Source organism: Bombina bombina, chromosome 11 (assembly GCF_027579735.1).
Source record: "Bombina bombina isolate aBomBom1 chromosome 11, aBomBom1.pri, whole genome shotgun sequence".
NCBI classification, from domain to species: Eukaryota; Metazoa; Chordata; class Amphibia; order Anura; family Bombinatoridae; genus Bombina; species Bombina bombina.
Window position 1 is genome coordinate 161989813 of NC_069509.1, and position 17927 is coordinate 162007739.

The window sequence follows — 17927 nt, forward strand, 5'->3', positions numbered from 1 at the left end:
TTTAAAAAAAAAGATAGATAATCCCTTTATTACCCATTCCCCAGTTTTGCATAACCAACACTGTTCTATTAATGTAGTTTTTACCTCTGTTATTACCTTGTATCTAAGCCTCTGCAGACATCCCCCTTATCTCAGGGCTTTTTACGACTTGCATTTTAGCCAATCAGTGCGGTCTCATTTGTAACTCCACTAGAGTGAGCACAGTGTTTTCTATATGGCACACATTAACTATCTCTCTTGCTGTGAAAAGCTTAAATAGACTGAGATAAAGGCAGCCTGCAAGCAGAAATTATAAAGTATATTAATATAACAATATTGGTTCTGCAAAGCTAGGGAATGATTAATAGAGGTGTAATTTTTAAACAGTAACAATTTTGGAGTAGACTGTCCCTTTAAGTCTCCTGCAGTGCGGTTTGATGTATTGTCACACACACATTTTTGCTGACAGTTCTAGGAACCAACTTTGAAGACATTGACCAGTTGATCGCAAACATTGAGACAAAGATCCCCGTCATTCAGAACACACTGCAGCTGAAGGATGAATTTAAACAAGAGGTGGAGAGGATAGCAGGACTCTCGTATATTACGGACTACAGTTGGGCTGGACTTGGAGTTTTAAGGTAAAAAACAAACACAAAAGAATATTAAAGTCTGCGTTAGTTTTCTTTTTTTAACCAACTTTACAGAACAGTCATCTCACCTATTTGTTCTAGAACTGGTATGAAAAAAATAGGTATACAAATATAATATATTTCACCTTGAACTGATACTATGTAAATAATAATACTTTTTATGTTCTTTTAATATTTTGTGAATATTTATTTGTAATTTCTAGTACTGGTTCTAGGTATTATTGTTATAGAAACTAAACACTGGCTCAGTTTCAGATGTGCTAAATAAAATGGCTCATACTGGTGTTTAAGAATGTAGCATATACAAGACATCAGCAGTTGTATACTGAAATTAAAGGGATAGGAAAGTCAAAATTAAACGTGCATGATTCAGATAGAGCAGGTCATTTTAAGAAACTTTTAAATTTACTTCTATTTTCAAATGTGCTTTGTTCTCTTGGTATCCCTTGTTGAAAAATAATATGCACATATCCTACACTAGTGAGAGCTGCTGCTGATTGGTGCCTGCACACATTTGTCTCTTGTGATTGGCTAAATAGATGTGTTCAGCTAACTGCTGGTAGTACAATGCTGTTCCTTCAACAAAGGATAAGAAGAGAATGAAACAAATTTGGTAATCGATGTCAATAGGAAAGTTGTTTAAAGTTGTATGTTCTATCGGAATCATGAAATAAAAGTTGGGGTTCCCTGGCCCTTGATGCACATTTGCTATAGACCATACAGTATTATAAAAACACTTAACTAGTTATTTAATTGTGTATCTTCGTTAAGGGAATTTTTACCAAAAACACATTGTAATAAACAAACCATTTTTTTCTTTCATGATTCAGAGACAATTTTAAACAACTTTCCAATTTGCTTCTATTATCAGATATGCTACATTGGTATCCTTTGTTGAAGGAACAGCAATGGGAGCTAGCTGAAAACATCAAGTGAGCTAGTGACAAGAGACATATATGTGCAGCCACCAATCAGCAGCTAGCTCCAAGTTGTGCATTGCTGCTCCCAAGCCTACCCAGGTATGCGTTGCCACAAAGGATAACAAGAGATTGAAGCAAATTCGATAATAGAAATAAATAAGAAAAAAATAATAATTTTATGTTCTATTTGAATCATGAAAGTTTAATTTTGACTTTATTGTCCATTTTACTCCTTGACCCAAACAGATGCATATATATATGTCATGCGGTACTTTGCCCATCATACCGCATAACGTATATATACACGTTCCAGCTTCTGGAAGCTACAGCAGCCTCAGTGTCAGCCGAGAGCTTCTGTTCCTGAGCTCCAGAAATCGTCTGCATATGGAAACAGAGCAGGATTCTCTGAAATTCCCAGTAGCGAAGGCGTTAATAAAGCACATTTATTTGTTTTATGTGTTTTGTGCATAATAAATTAACCATAATGTCACATGCTCTGGCTGAAATGCAAAGTGAACATTATTATAATTTGTAAGCATTTTCTGTTTTATAAATCAATACAATCGTTAAGGTTGTCTAATCGAATTTTCAACCAATCCAGGAGTTTTTATTTCATATATGCAATGGCAGTCCGTTGATACTAAACCCATTCAGCTTGCTAGCTCGGACATTTAGCGCACGTCCTCAGTTTCCTGTATTACATTTATTTGCCTTAGGTACGAGCATATCAGCGAAGAACTAGACGAGGGGAAACAAGAAGCAGAGCTAGAAAAAATCAATACATCACTACTAAAGAAACTAAATGAGCTGGAATCAGACCTTTCCTTCACTTCAGGTAACAAATCTGCCACCTCATACAGGTTTTATTATAAATGTTGTTAATTTAAAGGGCATTTTTATTATTCCTTAAAGGGACAGAGAACTAAAAAAAAAAAAACTTCACGATTTAGAACGTACAATTTAAAAAAAACAAAAACTTAAAATATATTTTCATTATCAAATGTACTCCTTTCAGCAGTGGATACCAAGCTCACTAAAACAAAGACAGTACACCTTTCATTACTGAGATTCAAAACTTTTATTTTTATTTAATACTTCGTATGTCCACCATATGTTTGATAACAGACTCAATCCTCATCGGAATAGAAAATACCTGTGTTGCACAAATTTCTAGAGAGATGTTCTGCCATTCTTCAGAGATAATTTGTTTCATCTGCTCTTTGCTGGAGGGATTGTGTTGCTCTATCTTTCTCTCTAAAATAGACTTAAGAGCATATTTATTAAGCTCCATTTGGAGCTTGAGGCCCCTTGTTTCCGCAGAGCCTTCAGGCTCGCCGGAAACAAACGTTATAAAGCAGCGGCCTAAAGACTGCTGCTCCATAACTTGTCCACCTGCTCTGAGGCGGCGGACAGAAATCAACCCGATTGGGTTGATTGACACCCCCTGCTAGCGGCTGATTGGCCACGACTCTGCAGGGGGCGGCATTGCACAAATGTCAGGGTTTTTTCCCTGTTTTGTTTGCCATGTGCTGCTGGCATCCATTTTACTAACCTCTCTTGCTGACTTGGTGCATACTGTGTGATGCTGCTCATTTCCAGCACTTCCTTTTATGGCCAGACTGGTGTACATCATCCGTGTGATACAGGATGCAGTCTCAGAATTGTGATGTCATCATTTATTATTTAAAGGGCCTCTGTTCAGTATGCTTTGCCCTTGCGTTGTCTCAGACCTGTTTGTGAGAGCTCCTGTGTATTACCTGGCTGTCTGACGTCCCTCCTGATTCCAGATCCCTGGCTTGTTCCTGACTCTGCTGTTTTCCTTGTTCCTGATTTCGGCTCGTCTGACTACTCGCTTTGGCTCCTGACTCGGCTCGTCTGACTACCAGCTCTGGTTTTGATTCCTGGCTTGTTATTTGACTTGTGGACTTTTTATTATTTTTTGCAATTAATAAAGGTGTGATTATTTTTGCACTTCTCGTCTCAGTCTGATTCCTGGCACCCTGACAACAAGCCGTTCACAAGAACTGCTGGTGCAATGATAAATGCCGACAGCGTATGCTGACGGTATTTATTGATGTGCAGCGGACATGATACGCTTCTTCGTATCATGTCCGCTCGCACATTGCTAAATATACCCCTAAAGGTTTTCTATTAGATTCAATTCAGGCAACATTCTTGGCCAGGTCATAGTTTTCACTTTTTTCATAATTTTGGCAGTGTGCTTTAGATCATTGTCATGCTGGAATATTCCTCGTCTGCCCAGCTTCTGGAGACTGGGAGTCATCTTATCAGCCAGTATTTTGGTATAGCCACAAGCATTTATGGTGCCATCTATAAATGTCATCTTCCCAACACTTTGTGCACTCATGCAGCCCCATATCACCACACTCCCACCTTCGTGCTTCACTTATGGGACTATGCACTCACTGTTGTAGTCTTGGCCAGGTTCGTACCAAACATGCATTCATCAGGCTTCTTTTCATGTTCTTTAGCAAAGTTTAATCTTGCAGTTTTGTGCAGAAGAACAAGCAAGGGTGACAGCAACTCTGATTCCATTAATAACCCCTGAGCCAAGTCTGAAGCACTCGCCCATTATATGTTATTTAGAGCTAGATTGCGTAAGTATCCCACCGTTTGTGGCGTCATTTTAGGAGGATGGCCACTGCTACTCTAATTAGTGATACTATGGATCATTCTATACCTCCTGATTACTACTGCAACTGTGTTTCAACAGATGTTTTGTTTGTCACTGATCTTGCTATATCCTTTTTTCATCTTTGTGAAGTCTCACATTCGGATATTTTTACTTCCTTTGGCAATTCTTTTCCATGTGGAGCCATGATGCAGACATTTAAATAGACAAAGGTTCAAAACTGAGAAAGTTCTGGTGTTCACAGGTCATTTTATAACCATGTCCATGCAATTAGGCTAGTTGGAAATCAATTTATTTTTTTATTTTTTTCAATGATCACAGGTTTTCTAACTTGTATGTCAATGATCACAGGTATATTCACTTTTTGTCGCATTGAAAAGAGAAAGCAAGATATCTCAATGTGTGATATGTTTTAAAATGATGTAATGTGTTATAAATACATAAAATAATGGGAGACATTTTTAAGGAACATTTAAGTTGAAATTAAATGTAAATCAATTGGAAATACCTTGGAGTTTTAAACACCTTTCCAATTTACTTTTTGTTATCAATTTTGCTTAATTCTCTTGGGATCCTTTGTTAAAGAGTAATCAAGTGTGAGATGAGAGCATGCACGTCTTTTTAGCCATCTGGCAGTAGTGTTTGCAATGTTATGCAGCCATAGACTGTAAAAAGACACGTGCACACTCCTAAGCTCCCAAGTTTAATATTCAGCAAAAGATACCAAGATAATTAAGCACATTTGATAATAGAAGTAAATTGGAAAGATTTTTAAAAGCTACATATTTTACTGGCACTTTAAGTACTTATGTATAGGAACTTTATGGTAAATCTGAACTAAAAATAACAAAGAGCATTGCAGTGACTGGGTATAGATCCAGATGGGATGTTTAAGAAACCTTCATATAACTTTCAACATCAGAGTGAAACATAAGCGCATAAACAATGTAAATGTTTTTATATAATTTGTGAATAAATTAGCCATTATTTTGCACATTTACACACATAATTGAATTGATAAAATCATAATATGTATTGAAAGGATAATAAATGATTATTAGTCATGGGCCGCTGCCATATTTCTATCCGGATTAAAAGCCTGTTTATTACAGGACCTGAGTTTGGGGGAGAGAAGAACTGCATCTATATAGGTATGGCGACAGATGACGTAGATGTCTCGGAGCTTGTAGAGACCATTGCAACAATGGGCAGAGACATTGAGGAAAGTTCAAAGGTAAAATTTAAATAAAATATCCTCTCACACAGTTTGTTTCAGTCTAGATAATAAAAATATATGAATAAAAAGCAAAATGCCTCATGTTTTTTGTACAGAGTTTTTAGGGTTTTCTTTATCAGTCAGTGAACATTAGTAGGAAGTACACGGCTGATACTGTGTTTGGCTTCAGTTTAAATAGCTTTTAAATAATTTTATTATTATTATTATACTTTATTTATGAAGCCCTATTCCCGTGGGAACTTACAATCTAGAAGGGTAGGAGGTTGAGAAACAGGAGTTGAGGACTGCAAGATTGAGAAAGATGTTAATGCAGAGTTAGAGGAGGGAAATGTTGTTAGGTAAAAGGAATATTATTGAGTTGGGTGGTAGGCTTCCCTGAACAGAAAAGTCTTCAGAGAGCATTTAAAGGAAGAAAGATTTGGGCAAAGCCTGACAGCACGAGGGAGAGTGTTCCAGAGGGTAGGTGCTGCACGACAGAAGTCCTGCAGTCTAGCATGAGAGGAGGTGATAGTTGCGGATGCAAGGAGCAGGTCATTGTTGGATCTTAGTGGGCGGGCTGGAGTATACTTGTTGATTAGAGAGGATAGGTAGAGGGGGGCGGTGTTGGTGAGCGCTTTGTATGCAAGGGTGAGAATTTTGAATTTAATTCTGCTGTGTATGGGGAGCCAATGAAGGGACTCGCAGAGAGGTGCAGCAGATACAGAGCGACAGGAAAGGTGGATCAGCCTGGCAGAGGCATTTAGGATGGATTGAAGAGGGGAGAGGCGGGAAAGAGGAAGGCCAGTAAGTAGTTTATTGCAGTAGTCAAGTCGGGAAATAACAAGGGAGTGGATTATTTGCTTTGTGGTGTTAGCGCACAGAAAAGGTTGAATCTTGGAAATGTTGCGTAGATGGTTGCGGCAGGATGTAGAAAGCAATGGGATATGGGGGGTGAAGGATAGATTTGAGTCAAGTGTAACTACGAGGCAGCGGACTTGGGGTGACGGGGAAATGGTGATGCCGTCAACAGGGATAGAGAAGTCACAGGTCGGTGTAGAGCTTAACATGGAGAAATAATGTGTTTCAGGCAACAATATTTCTTCTGTTAAGTGTGATCAGTCCACGGGTCATCATTACTTCTGGGATATTACTCCTCCCCAACAGGAAGTGCAAGAGGATTCACCCAGCAGAGCTGCATATAGCTCCTCCCCTCTACGTCACTCCCAGTCATTCTCTTGCACCCAACGACTAGATAGGATGTGTGAGAGGACTATGGTGATTATACTTAGTTTTATATCTTCAATCAAGAGTTTGTTATTTTAAAATAGCACCGGAGTGTGTTATTACCTCTCTGGCAGAGTTTGAAAAAGAATCTACCAGAGTTTTACTATGATTTTAGCCGGAGTAGTTAAGATCATATTGCTGTTTCTCGGCCATCTGAGGAGAGGTAAACTTCAGATCAGGGGACAGCGGGCAGATGAATCTGCATAGAGGTATGTAGCAGCTTTTATTTTCTGACAATGGAATTGATGAGAAAATCCTGCCATACCGATATAATGTCATGTATGTATACTTTACACTTCAGTATTCTGGGGAATGGTACTTCACTGGAATTACACTGTAAGAAGTACATAAAACTTTTTAATAACTAAGAAATTATGTTTAACGTTTTTGCTGGAATGTAAAATCGTTTTCATTGCTGAGGTACTGAGTGAATAAATGTTTGGGCACTATTTTTCCACTTGGCAGTTGCTTGATCTTTTTTCTGACAGTTTCTGTTCTCTCTCACTGCTGTGTGTGAGGGGGAGGGGCTGTTTTTTGGCGCTTTTGCTACGCATCAGAAATTTCAGTCAGCAGCTCATTGTATTTCCTGCATGATCCGGTTCATCCCTACAGAACTCAGGGGTCTTCAAAACTTGTTTTGAGGGAGGTAATTTCTCTCAGCAGAGCTGTGAGATTATAGTTGACTGAGATAAAAAAACGTTTATTCTGTAATTTTTTTTTTCTGCTTTCAGAATTAGTTGTCTTCTGCTAATGGGATCAAACCTTTGCTAAAGTTGTGTTGTTTACAAGGATTGAGGCTATAACTGTTTCAATTTATTAATTTTCAACTGTCATAAATTTTCTGTGCTTCTTAAAGGCACAGTACGTTTTTAATAATATTCTAATAGAATTGTATTCCAAGTTGCAAGTTTATTTGCTAGTGTGTTAAACATGTCTGATTCAGAGGAAGATACCTGTGTCATTTGTTGCAATGCCAAAGTGGAGCCCAATAGAAATTTATGTACTAACTGTATTGATGCTACTTTAAATAAAAGTCAATCTGTACAAATTGAGCAAATTTCACCAAACAACGAGGGGAGAGTTATGCCGACTAACTCGCCTCACGTGTCAGTACCTGCATCTCCCGCTCGGGAGGTGCGCAATATGGTGGCGCCCAGTACAGCTGGGCGGCCATTACAGATAACTTTACAGGATATGGCCACTGTTATGACTGAAGTTTTGGCTAAATTACCAGAACTAAGAGGCAAGCGTGATCACTCTGGGGTGAGAACAGAGTGCGCTGATAATATTAGGGCCATGTCAGACACTGCGTCACAGGTGGCAGAACATGAGGACGGAGAACTTCATTCTGTGGGTGACGGCTCTGATCCAAATAGACTGGATTCAGATATTTCAAATTTTAAATTTAAGCTGGAAAACCTCTGTGTATTACTAGGGGAGGTGTTAGCGGCTCTGAATGATTGTAACACAGTTGCAATACCAGAGAAAATGTGTAGGTTGGATAAATATTTTGCGGTACCGGCGAGTACTGATGTTTTTCCTATACCTAAGAGACTTACTGAAATTGTTACTAAGGAGTGGGATAGACCCGGTGTGCCGTTCTCACCCCCTCCGATATTTAGAAAAATGTTTCCAATAGACGCCACCACACGGGACTTATGGCAAACGGTCCCTAAGGTGGAGGGAGCAGTTTCTACTTTAGCTAAGCGTACCACTATCCCGGTGGAGGATAGCTGTGCTTTTTCAGATCCAATGGATAAAAAATTAGAGGGTTACCTTAAGAAAATGTTTGTTCAACAAGGTTTTATATTGCAACCCCTTGCATGCATTGCGCCGGTCACGGCTGCAGCGGCATTCTGGATTGAGTCTCTGGAAGCTACTCTGGACGACATTACGGACAGGCTTAGAGTCCTTAAACTAGCTAATTCATTCATTTCGGAGGCCGTAATACATTTAACTAAACTTACGGCTAAGAATTCAGGATTCGCCATTCAGGCACGCAGGGCGCTGTGGCTAAAATCCTGGTCAGCTGATGTTACTTCTAAATCTAAATTACTTAACATACCTTTCAAAGGGCAGACCTTATTCGGGCCCGGGTTGAAAGAAATTATCGCTGACATTACAGGAGGTAAAGGCCACGCCCTGCCTCAAGACAGGGCCAAACCTAAGGCCAAACAGTCTAATTTTCGTTCCTTTCGGAATTTCAAAGCAGGAGCAGCATCAACTTCCTCTGCCCCAAAGCAAGAAGGATCTGTTGCTCGCTACAGACAAAACTGGAGACCTAACCAGTCTTGGAACAAGGGCAAGCAGGCCAGGAAACCTGCTGCTGCCCCTAAAACAGCATGAATTGAGGGCCCCCGATCCGGGATCGGATCTAGTGGGGGGCAGACTTTCTCTCTTCGCCCAGACTTGGGCAAGAGATGTCCAGGATCCCTGGGCGCTAGAGATAATATCTCAGGGATACCTTCTGGACTTCAAATACTCTCCTCCAAGAGAGAGATTTCATCTGTCAAGGTTGTCAACAATCCAGACAAAGAAAGAGGCGTTTCTACGCTGCGTACAAGAGCTCTTGTTAATGGGAGTAATCCATCCAGTTCCACGGTCGGAACAGGGACAAGGGTTTTACTCAAATCTGTTTGTGGTTCCCAAAAAAGAGGGAACTTTCAGACCAATTCTGGACTTAAAGATCCTAAACAAATTCCTAAGAGTTCCATCGTTCAAGATGGAGACTATTCGGACAATTTTACCTATGATCCAAGAGGGTCAGTACATGACCACTGTAGATTTAAAAGATGCTTACCTTCACATACCGATTCACAAAGATCATTACCGGTACCTAAGGTTTGCCTTCCTAGACAGGCATTACCAGTTTGTGGCTCTTCCATTCGGATTGGCTACAGCTCCAAGAATCTTCACAAAGGTTCTGGGTGCTCTTCTGGCGGTACTAAGACCGCGGGGAATCTCGGTAGCTCCATACCTAGACGACATTCTGATACAAGTTTCAAGCTTTCAAACTGCCAAGTTTCATACAGAGTTAGTACTGGCATTTCTAAGGTCACATGGATGGAAGGTGAACGAAAAGAAAAGTTCACTCGTTCCACTCACAAGAGTTCCCTTCCTGGGGACTCTTATAGATTCTGTAGAAATGAAGATTTACCTGACAGAGGACAGGTTAACAAGACTTCAAAGTGCTTGCCGCACCCTTCATTCCATTCAACACCCGTCAGTGGCTCAATGCATGGAGGTAATCGGCTTAATGGTAGCGGCAATGGACATAGTACCCTTTGCACGCTTACACCTCAGACCACTGCAACTGTGCATGCTAAGTCAGTGGAATGGGGATTACTCAGACTTGTCCCCTTCTCTGAATCTGGATCAAGAGACCAGAAATTCTCTTCTATGGTGGCTTTCTCGGCCACATCTGTCCAGGGGGATGCCATTCAGCAGACCAGACTGGACAATTGTAACAACAGACGCCAGCCTTCTAGGTTGGGGTGCCGTCTGGAATTCTCTGAAGGCTCAGGGACAATGGAGTCAGGAGGAGAGTCTCCTGCCAATAAACATTCTGGAATTGAGAGCAGTTCTCAATGCACTCCTGGCTTGGCCCCAGTTGACAACTCGGGGGTTCATCAGGTTTCAGTCGGACAACATCACGACTGTAGCTTACATCAACCATCAGGGAGGGACAAGAAGCTCCCTAGCAATGATGGAAGTATCAAAGATAATTCGCTGGGCAGAGTCTCACTCTTGCCACCTGTCAGCAATCCACATCCCGGGAGTGGAGAACTGGGAGGCGGATTTCTTAAGTCGTCAGACTTTTCATCCGGGGGAGTGGGAACTTCATCCGGAGGTCTTCGCCCAAATACTTCGACGTTGGGGCAAACCAGAGATAGATCTCATGGCGTCTCGACAGAACGCCAAGCTTCCTCGTTACGGGTCCAGATCCAGGGATCCAGGAGCAGTCCTGATAGATGCCCTGACAGCACCTTGGGATTTCAGGATGGCTTACGTGTTTCCACCCTTCCCGATGCTTCCTCGATTGATTGCCAGAATCAAACAGGAGAGAGCATCAGTGATTCTAATAGCACCTGCCTGTCCACCTTGGTCTCTACCTCTGAAACAGGACCTTCTGATACAGGGTCCTTTCAAACCTCAAAATCTAACTTCTCTGAAGCTGACTGCTTGGAAATTGAACGCTTGATTTTATCAAGACGTGGGTTTTCTGAGTCAGTTATTGATACCTTAATACAGGCTAGGAAGCCTGTTACCAGAAGGATTTACCATAAGATATGGCGTAAATACCTATATTGGTGTGAATCCAAAGGTTACTCTTGGAGTAAGGTTAGGATTCCTAGGATATTGTCTTTTCTACAAGAAGGTTTAGAAAAGGGTTTATCGGCTAGTTCATTAAAGGGACAGATCTCAGCTCTGTCTATTCTGTTACACAAACGTCTGTCAGAAGTTCCTGACGTCCAGGCTTTTTGTCAGGCTTTGGCCAGGATTAAGCCTGTGTTTAAAACTGTTGCTCCACCATGGAGTTTAAACCTTGTTCTTAATGTTTTACAGGGCGTTCCGTTTGAACCCCTTCATTCCATTGATATAAAGTTGTTATCTTGGAAAGTTCTATTTTTAATGGCTATTTCCTCGGCTCGAAGAGTCTCTGAATTATCAGCCTTACATTGTGATTCTCCTTATTTGATTTTTCATTCGGATAAGGTAGTTCTGCGTACTAAACCTGGGTTCTTACCTAAGGTAGTCACTAACAGGAATATCAATCAAAAGATTGTTGTTCCTTCTTTGTGTCCAAATCCTTCTTCGAAGAAGGAACGTCTACTGCACAACCTGGACGTAGTCCGTGCTCTAAAATTTTACTTACAGGCAACTAAGGAATTTCGACAAACGTCTTCTCTGTTTGTCGTTTACTCTGGTCAGAGGAGAGGTCAAAAGGCTTCTGCTACCTCTCTTTCTTTTTGGCTTCGTAGCATAATTCGTTTAGCTTATGAGACTGCTGGACAGCAGCCTCCTGAAAGAATTACAGCTCATTCTACTAGAGCTGTGGCTTCCACTTGGGCCTTCAAGAATGAGGCCTCTGTTGAGCAGATTTGCAAGGCTGCAACTTGGTCTTCGCTTCATACTTTTTCCAAATTTTACAAATTTTACACTTTTGCTTCCTCGGAGGCTATTTTTGGGAGAAAGGTTCTTCAGGCAGTGGTTCCTTCTGTATAAAGAGCCTGCCTATCCCTCCCGTCATCCGTGTACTTTTGCTTTGGTATTGGTATCCCAGAAGTAATGATGACCCGTGGACTGATCACACATAACAGAAGAAAACATAATTTATGCTTACCTGATAAATTCCTTTCTTCTGTAGTGTGATCAGTCCACGGCCCGCCCTGTTTTTTAAGGCAGGTAAATATTTTTTAAGTTATACTCCAGTCACCACTACACCCTTGGCTTCTCCTTTCTCGTTGGTCCTTGGTCGAATGACTGGGAGTGACGTAGAGGGGAGGAGCTATATGCAGCTCTGCTGGGTGAATCCTCTTGCACTTCCTGTTGGGGAGGAGTAATATCCCAGAAGTAATGATGACCCGTGGACTGATCACACTACAGAAGAAAGGAATTTATCAGGTAAGCATAAATTATGTTTTTCTCCATGTTAAATGCTGCACTTTCATTTTTGAGTACAATGGCCTTTTTAAGCACCTCACTGTTTACTGATACGGCTGGTTCATATTAAGCAATTTCTTTGGAAAGTATGCTAAGTTGGAAAGAAAGAAATTGCGAATTCTTGTAAATAATACCCATTTGTGTTTGTTTGTTTTTTCCTGGCCTTCAAGTTACTTGAAAATATGACAGAAGTTGTTAGAAAGGGTATTTTGGAAGCAGAAATACAACTTCAAAAAGCCAATGAAGAAAGACTTTTAGAAGAGGTGAGTATAAAAAATGCATTTGTGAAAGAACATGAAGTGCTTCACACAGGAATACTGGTGCTTGTTGTGTGCCAGATTGATAAAATATGCTTTTGCTAAACATGTAGTAGACAAAAAGTTGTCTTCCAGCAAATGCTAATATTTTTTGTTTTTCTAGGGTGTCTTACGGCAGATTCCACTTGTTGGCTCTATGTTAAACTGGTTCTCTCCAGTGCAAGCAACACCCAAAGGCAGAACTTTTAATTTGACAGCAGGTAAGTTAAAATGATCCTTAATACATTTAGAAATGCAGTAGGTTTTTCAATATATTTAGTCTGTATAACCAATATAATTGTACTCACAAAAATCATGATATAAGTGAAAACATCTCAAAATGAAATAAAGCTGCAGGTGTATGTCTCAGACCTTTCTTAATGTCCTTGTCTGTAAGACTTGTTTAACTCTATCATGTTAGAACAGGTGCTATAGAAATGTGCCACTGCCAATAGAGTGAACTACACCATGATTATCAGAGACGAAAATAGGATGGTGTTCATTATTCTTCAATATATACTCTTACCTACATCCTGTTGAAGAAATTACCTCCCCTAGAATGAACAGACTTATTATCGATTATTATATAACCTAAATACTATATGTCCACACTTATTAAGGATATTTTAGATTTTATATGTTGCTGTATATCAGGGTTTGACAAATACATTAAAAATTATACGGTGATGCAACCCATTAGTTGCCCAGTAAACTAGTTAATCAAGAAGTTACATCACTGCAGTGATGCACAGTATTGACTTAACACTTGCTTACACACAGGACAATCGAAGGGTTATTTTGCCACTGCAAACCACATTCACAGCAAGGGGAGTTCCCTAGAACACATCCACAGCAGAAACCGTTACTTAGTTTGCCCAGAACAGTTGCATACAGTCCTGTAAAGGACTCTTGTATGAGTGATTTAATCTCTTGACTGCCCAGCAGTCCATTTTTTTACCTTTACCAGAAACGGTACAGTTCATCTGTAGCTTCTCTTACCTTTGCCACCAACAGTTAAAAGGGAGAAAAGAGAGCATTGATGGTAGTGATGTGTTCCAGTGCTGGGAATGCACAACCTGTGAAGGGGAGAGGTGCAGCTGTCAGCCTCCGCCCTCCACCTCTCTCCTTCCAAGGCGTATGCCAGGCATTTTCTAGGCACCACTGGCACTAAGGTTTATCGAGCCCTTTCATATAATGACCAAATAATTACTATATAATTAGTCCTTTCATTGCTGAATTGAACCATTTACATTGAATATATTGGAAAACTCTTATAAAATGTATTTTACACATACTAAACTTCCTGGTGCCACATGAAAGGTAACAAGGGAGTAAATTATAATTTAAAGGCAAATTTAATATTTAGTCTTGTTTTGTCGTGTGCACTCTTGTTGCTATTATATTTTATTGTACTTAAAATGTATGTGCAGTAAACACAGCAATAAAACACAATTCTACCCGTCTGTACCAGGTTCTCTGGAATCGACAGAAATTACTTATGCATCGAAAGCACAATCTGGACTGACTCCTCCACCAACTCCCACTTCTGGACACGCTAGAAGACATCCAGGTACTTCCAAATACTCTGACATATTCTATTTCAACTTTTGCTTGTCATGATTTGAGGATCCCCCCCCCCCCATTGTTTTGAAGGACATTATTTTCTCCCCAAGAGGCTCAAAGTGCTTAGAACACAGAATTTTTTTTTAATAATAGTTTTTATTTTGAAATATATAGAACACAGGATTTTAACCAATAATCAACAACTAATACCTGTATGGTACTCAAATGATCAGCCTCAGATGAAGTGATCAGTTTGCCCTGCCAGGAATAAAACCTCTGACACTTAACTTTGAACAGATATTATAATTGGCTAATTTCAGTTTAACATTTGCTTGCATTTTAATATTAAAATTTTAAAACGCTTAAAGTGACTGTTAACTCCATAATTTGTATTGCTTAAAAAAATAATGAATCCCTTTATTACCCATTCCCCAGTTTTCCATAACTAACACTGTTATGTTGTTATACTAATAATTCCACAGGAGTGAGCACAGTGTTATCTATATGGCACGCATGAGTTAGCGCTGTCTAGCTGTGAAAAGCTGTCAAAATGCACTGAGATAAGAGAGGCTGCCTTCATCAGCTTACAAATCATTTTATTAACCTACCTGACTTTAGCTTTCAACAAAGAATACCAAAAGAACAAAGCAAATTTGATGATAAAAGTAAATTTGAAAGTTGTTTAAAATTGCATGCCCTATCTGAATCATGAAAGTTTAATTTTGACAAAACTGTCCCTTTAAAGGGACATGAAACACAATTTCTTTTTTATTTTACAATTCAGATACAGACAATTTTAAACAAGTTCCAATGTACTTCTATCATATTTGCTTCACCCTTTCTGTATTGTTTGTTGAAAGATCAGCAATGCACTACTGGGACTAGCTTTGGATACTGAAAGCATCTGGAATTAAGAACATTTGCTATAGAACATACAGTTTTATATTAAAAAATAATAATAATTAAAGGGACATGAAACCCAATTTTTTTTTCATAATTCAGATAGAGCAGGCAATTTGAAACACTTTTCCAATATACTTCCAATATCTAATAGAGAGGGAAGAGAACTGTTTGGGAGGGATCAGGGGGTGGGAGGGTAATCTCTACACTACAGCTAAAATTAACCTTAGAAGCTACCCGATTAACCCCTTCACTACCGAGAATAAACTACAGAGAATAATAGAAATGTGGTGCTCAGCTACAATTAGCGGCCTTCTAATTACCAAAAAACAATGGTAAAGCCATGTATGTCTGCTATTTCTGAACAAAGGGGATCCCAGAGAAGCTTTTACAAACATTTGTGTCATGATTGCACAAGTGGTATGTAAATTTATTTCAGTGAGAAAACCAAAGTTTGTGAAAAAGTTAGCAATTTTATAAAAAAAAATTTTTTAAATGGAGTGATAGCAAAAATGCTAAAAATTCTCCTTTATTTTGGGCAAGTTCTTTTCTGAAATTCCCGGTAGTGAAGGGGTTAAAGAACCACTGATCATTCTCTCCTTTCAGATTTCAGCAGACAGTATATCAATTAAAAGTCCCTTCATTATTTGCTTCTGCAGGTCAGAAATTGTTTAAAAGAATGTCGCGCAATTCTGATGCTTACAGTGAGACCAGCTCGATAAGTCATTTGGAGGAAGCAGAAAATCTTGAATCTCTTCCTACATTGGAAGCACAACCGTGCAGTGCTGCGGAAGTTGAAATTCCCATCCAGTCATCTACTGCCCATCCAGCAGAATCGTCCAGCGAGGAATCTCCGGAACCCGATATAGTCAGCATTAATACAGCAGATTCAGAAAGCCTAAGATAAAAATATGTTTTTATATATATATTATTGATTTTTAAACAAACTTTAGACTTGACTGCTCTTAAGGTGTATCGGTATAAAGCCTATTTAAAATGTGAACAGTGCCACATGATTCTACAGTATAAACTACTGTATTAAATTATTAACTTGTCTGCACAAATAATATAAATTAAATGTTTTTTTTGGTATGAGGCACAGCAAGTCTGAATACTACTGCTGCTGGTAAAAACGTCGAACTTAATTTGCCACTTTTTGTTTTTCCTAATAATGACACTATAATCAAACATTGTTTATCCTATAATTTCTGTACAATGATCTGCTAGTTTTTAATTTACCATAACCATAAATGAAACAATATATTGATTTAATATTTCCTGCTGCACACATACTTGCAGCAACTTTAACATATACATAAACTGTCACTATATCGTATAAGGCTGAAAGTTAGTACTTGGGTTGATCTTAAGTGTAAAATAAGCATCTGCACATAACAAAAAAGTTTATTTGCACAGTTACGGTTTGAAATTGTCTACCTTTTTGTTTCAATTCTGTAAATTCAGAACAGCAGGTTTAATTTTCCAGAAAATGAAACCCGTCCAAAAATAATTTTTTACTTTATGATAATACTAAATATTACAAGTGTATATATATATATATTGTTTCTGAAATCAATGCACTATTTTATGTTAACTGGATTGCATCCTGTTTGCTAAGAATTATGTACAAATTTTTGGTTTCTTCTTTTCCTAGACGTTACTCTATGAAACCAAGAAATAAGACTAGGATAGACAATAATGCTAAAATGAAAAGCCAGGGGGAAAAAAACCCATTATATATATATATATATATATATATATATATATATATATATATATATAACATTTTTGTTTATAAATATATATATATATATATATATATATATATATATATATATATATTTACATATCTATGTATTTTTATATATATATGTAAATATACAAATTGTTTTAATTGCAAATACAGCATTTAAAACAACATACGTCTTTGCACAAATCCAGATTTAAATGTACAGAGGCCCAAAATGCAGTACTGGACCTGCAGCATTTAACCCCTTAGATGCCAGAGCATTGCCACCAAGTGGTTAAAGCAATAGATTACATTTAAACAGAATCTAAGTGCAATGCTGTTTTTTGTTTTGTTATTAAATGCTAATTCGGCAGTCTTCCTTCCTTAAGTTATATACAGTTTATTGGTGGAATGAAGTATATTTTAATTTAAATTACAATAGAGCATGGAGAGGGATACGTTTCAGTCTATGTATAAAGATTAAAACAGATTAATTTTTACTGGTTTTATAATTGAGAGTGTGGAGTTTTGTTTGTTGGACTACAAATTCATCTTGCCTAACCTTTAAATAAATTCAAATTTGTTTCATTCTTTAGAAATTGATGCAGTGATGGGTGTTTTATTTCGAGAATATTTATTCATATTAAAATATATGTGGGATAAAACATAAAGGGCGTTGGGAACTCCGCTTTAGACATGATTGGGGGGTTTTCCCCCATGAAAAACGGTCAATTTGATGTCTCATACACTTAGGGCCCAATTCTCTCAAATTCACCAGCATGGACTGAAATCACCAAGGCAATCCTGGCCTAGAGGCCCCAGAGAGTGGCAAGTGGTATACTGTCTTCATTGTATATTTAAAGGGACATTAAAGAGTAAATAAATGCTGGATATTATGATGTATTCAAAGAAAAGATTAGCCTGAGAATAAGTAGATGTATTTTTAACATTTTCAGCATAAAAGTCCAGGCAGGGGGGGCGTGTCCGTGCAACGTTCTTGATAGGACGTATTTTCTGAAGGCTCCAGAAGAATCTCTAATAATCCGCCGATTATTAGCCTTTTACAGCAA

The 17927-nt window shown here is 38.7% G+C and overlaps 1 protein-coding gene across 1 annotated transcript in view; it reads left to right on the top strand.

The window, feature by feature from the left end:
* The window catches only part of PDXDC1 (pyridoxal dependent decarboxylase domain containing 1), a 95863-nt gene extending 79638 nt beyond the window's left edge, over positions 1 to 16225 (top strand). The window contains 7 exon segments of the mRNA XM_053694738.1: positions 449 to 620; positions 2269 to 2387; positions 5318 to 5439; positions 12540 to 12632; positions 12790 to 12886; positions 14137 to 14235; positions 15788 to 16225. Of these exon segments, the coding sequence (XP_053550713.1) occupies positions 449 to 620; positions 2269 to 2387; positions 5318 to 5439; positions 12540 to 12632; positions 12790 to 12886; positions 14137 to 14235; positions 15788 to 16035 (950 nt within the window). The 3' untranslated portion in view covers positions 16036 to 16225.
* Positions 16226 to 17927: the final 1702 nt, after the last annotated feature.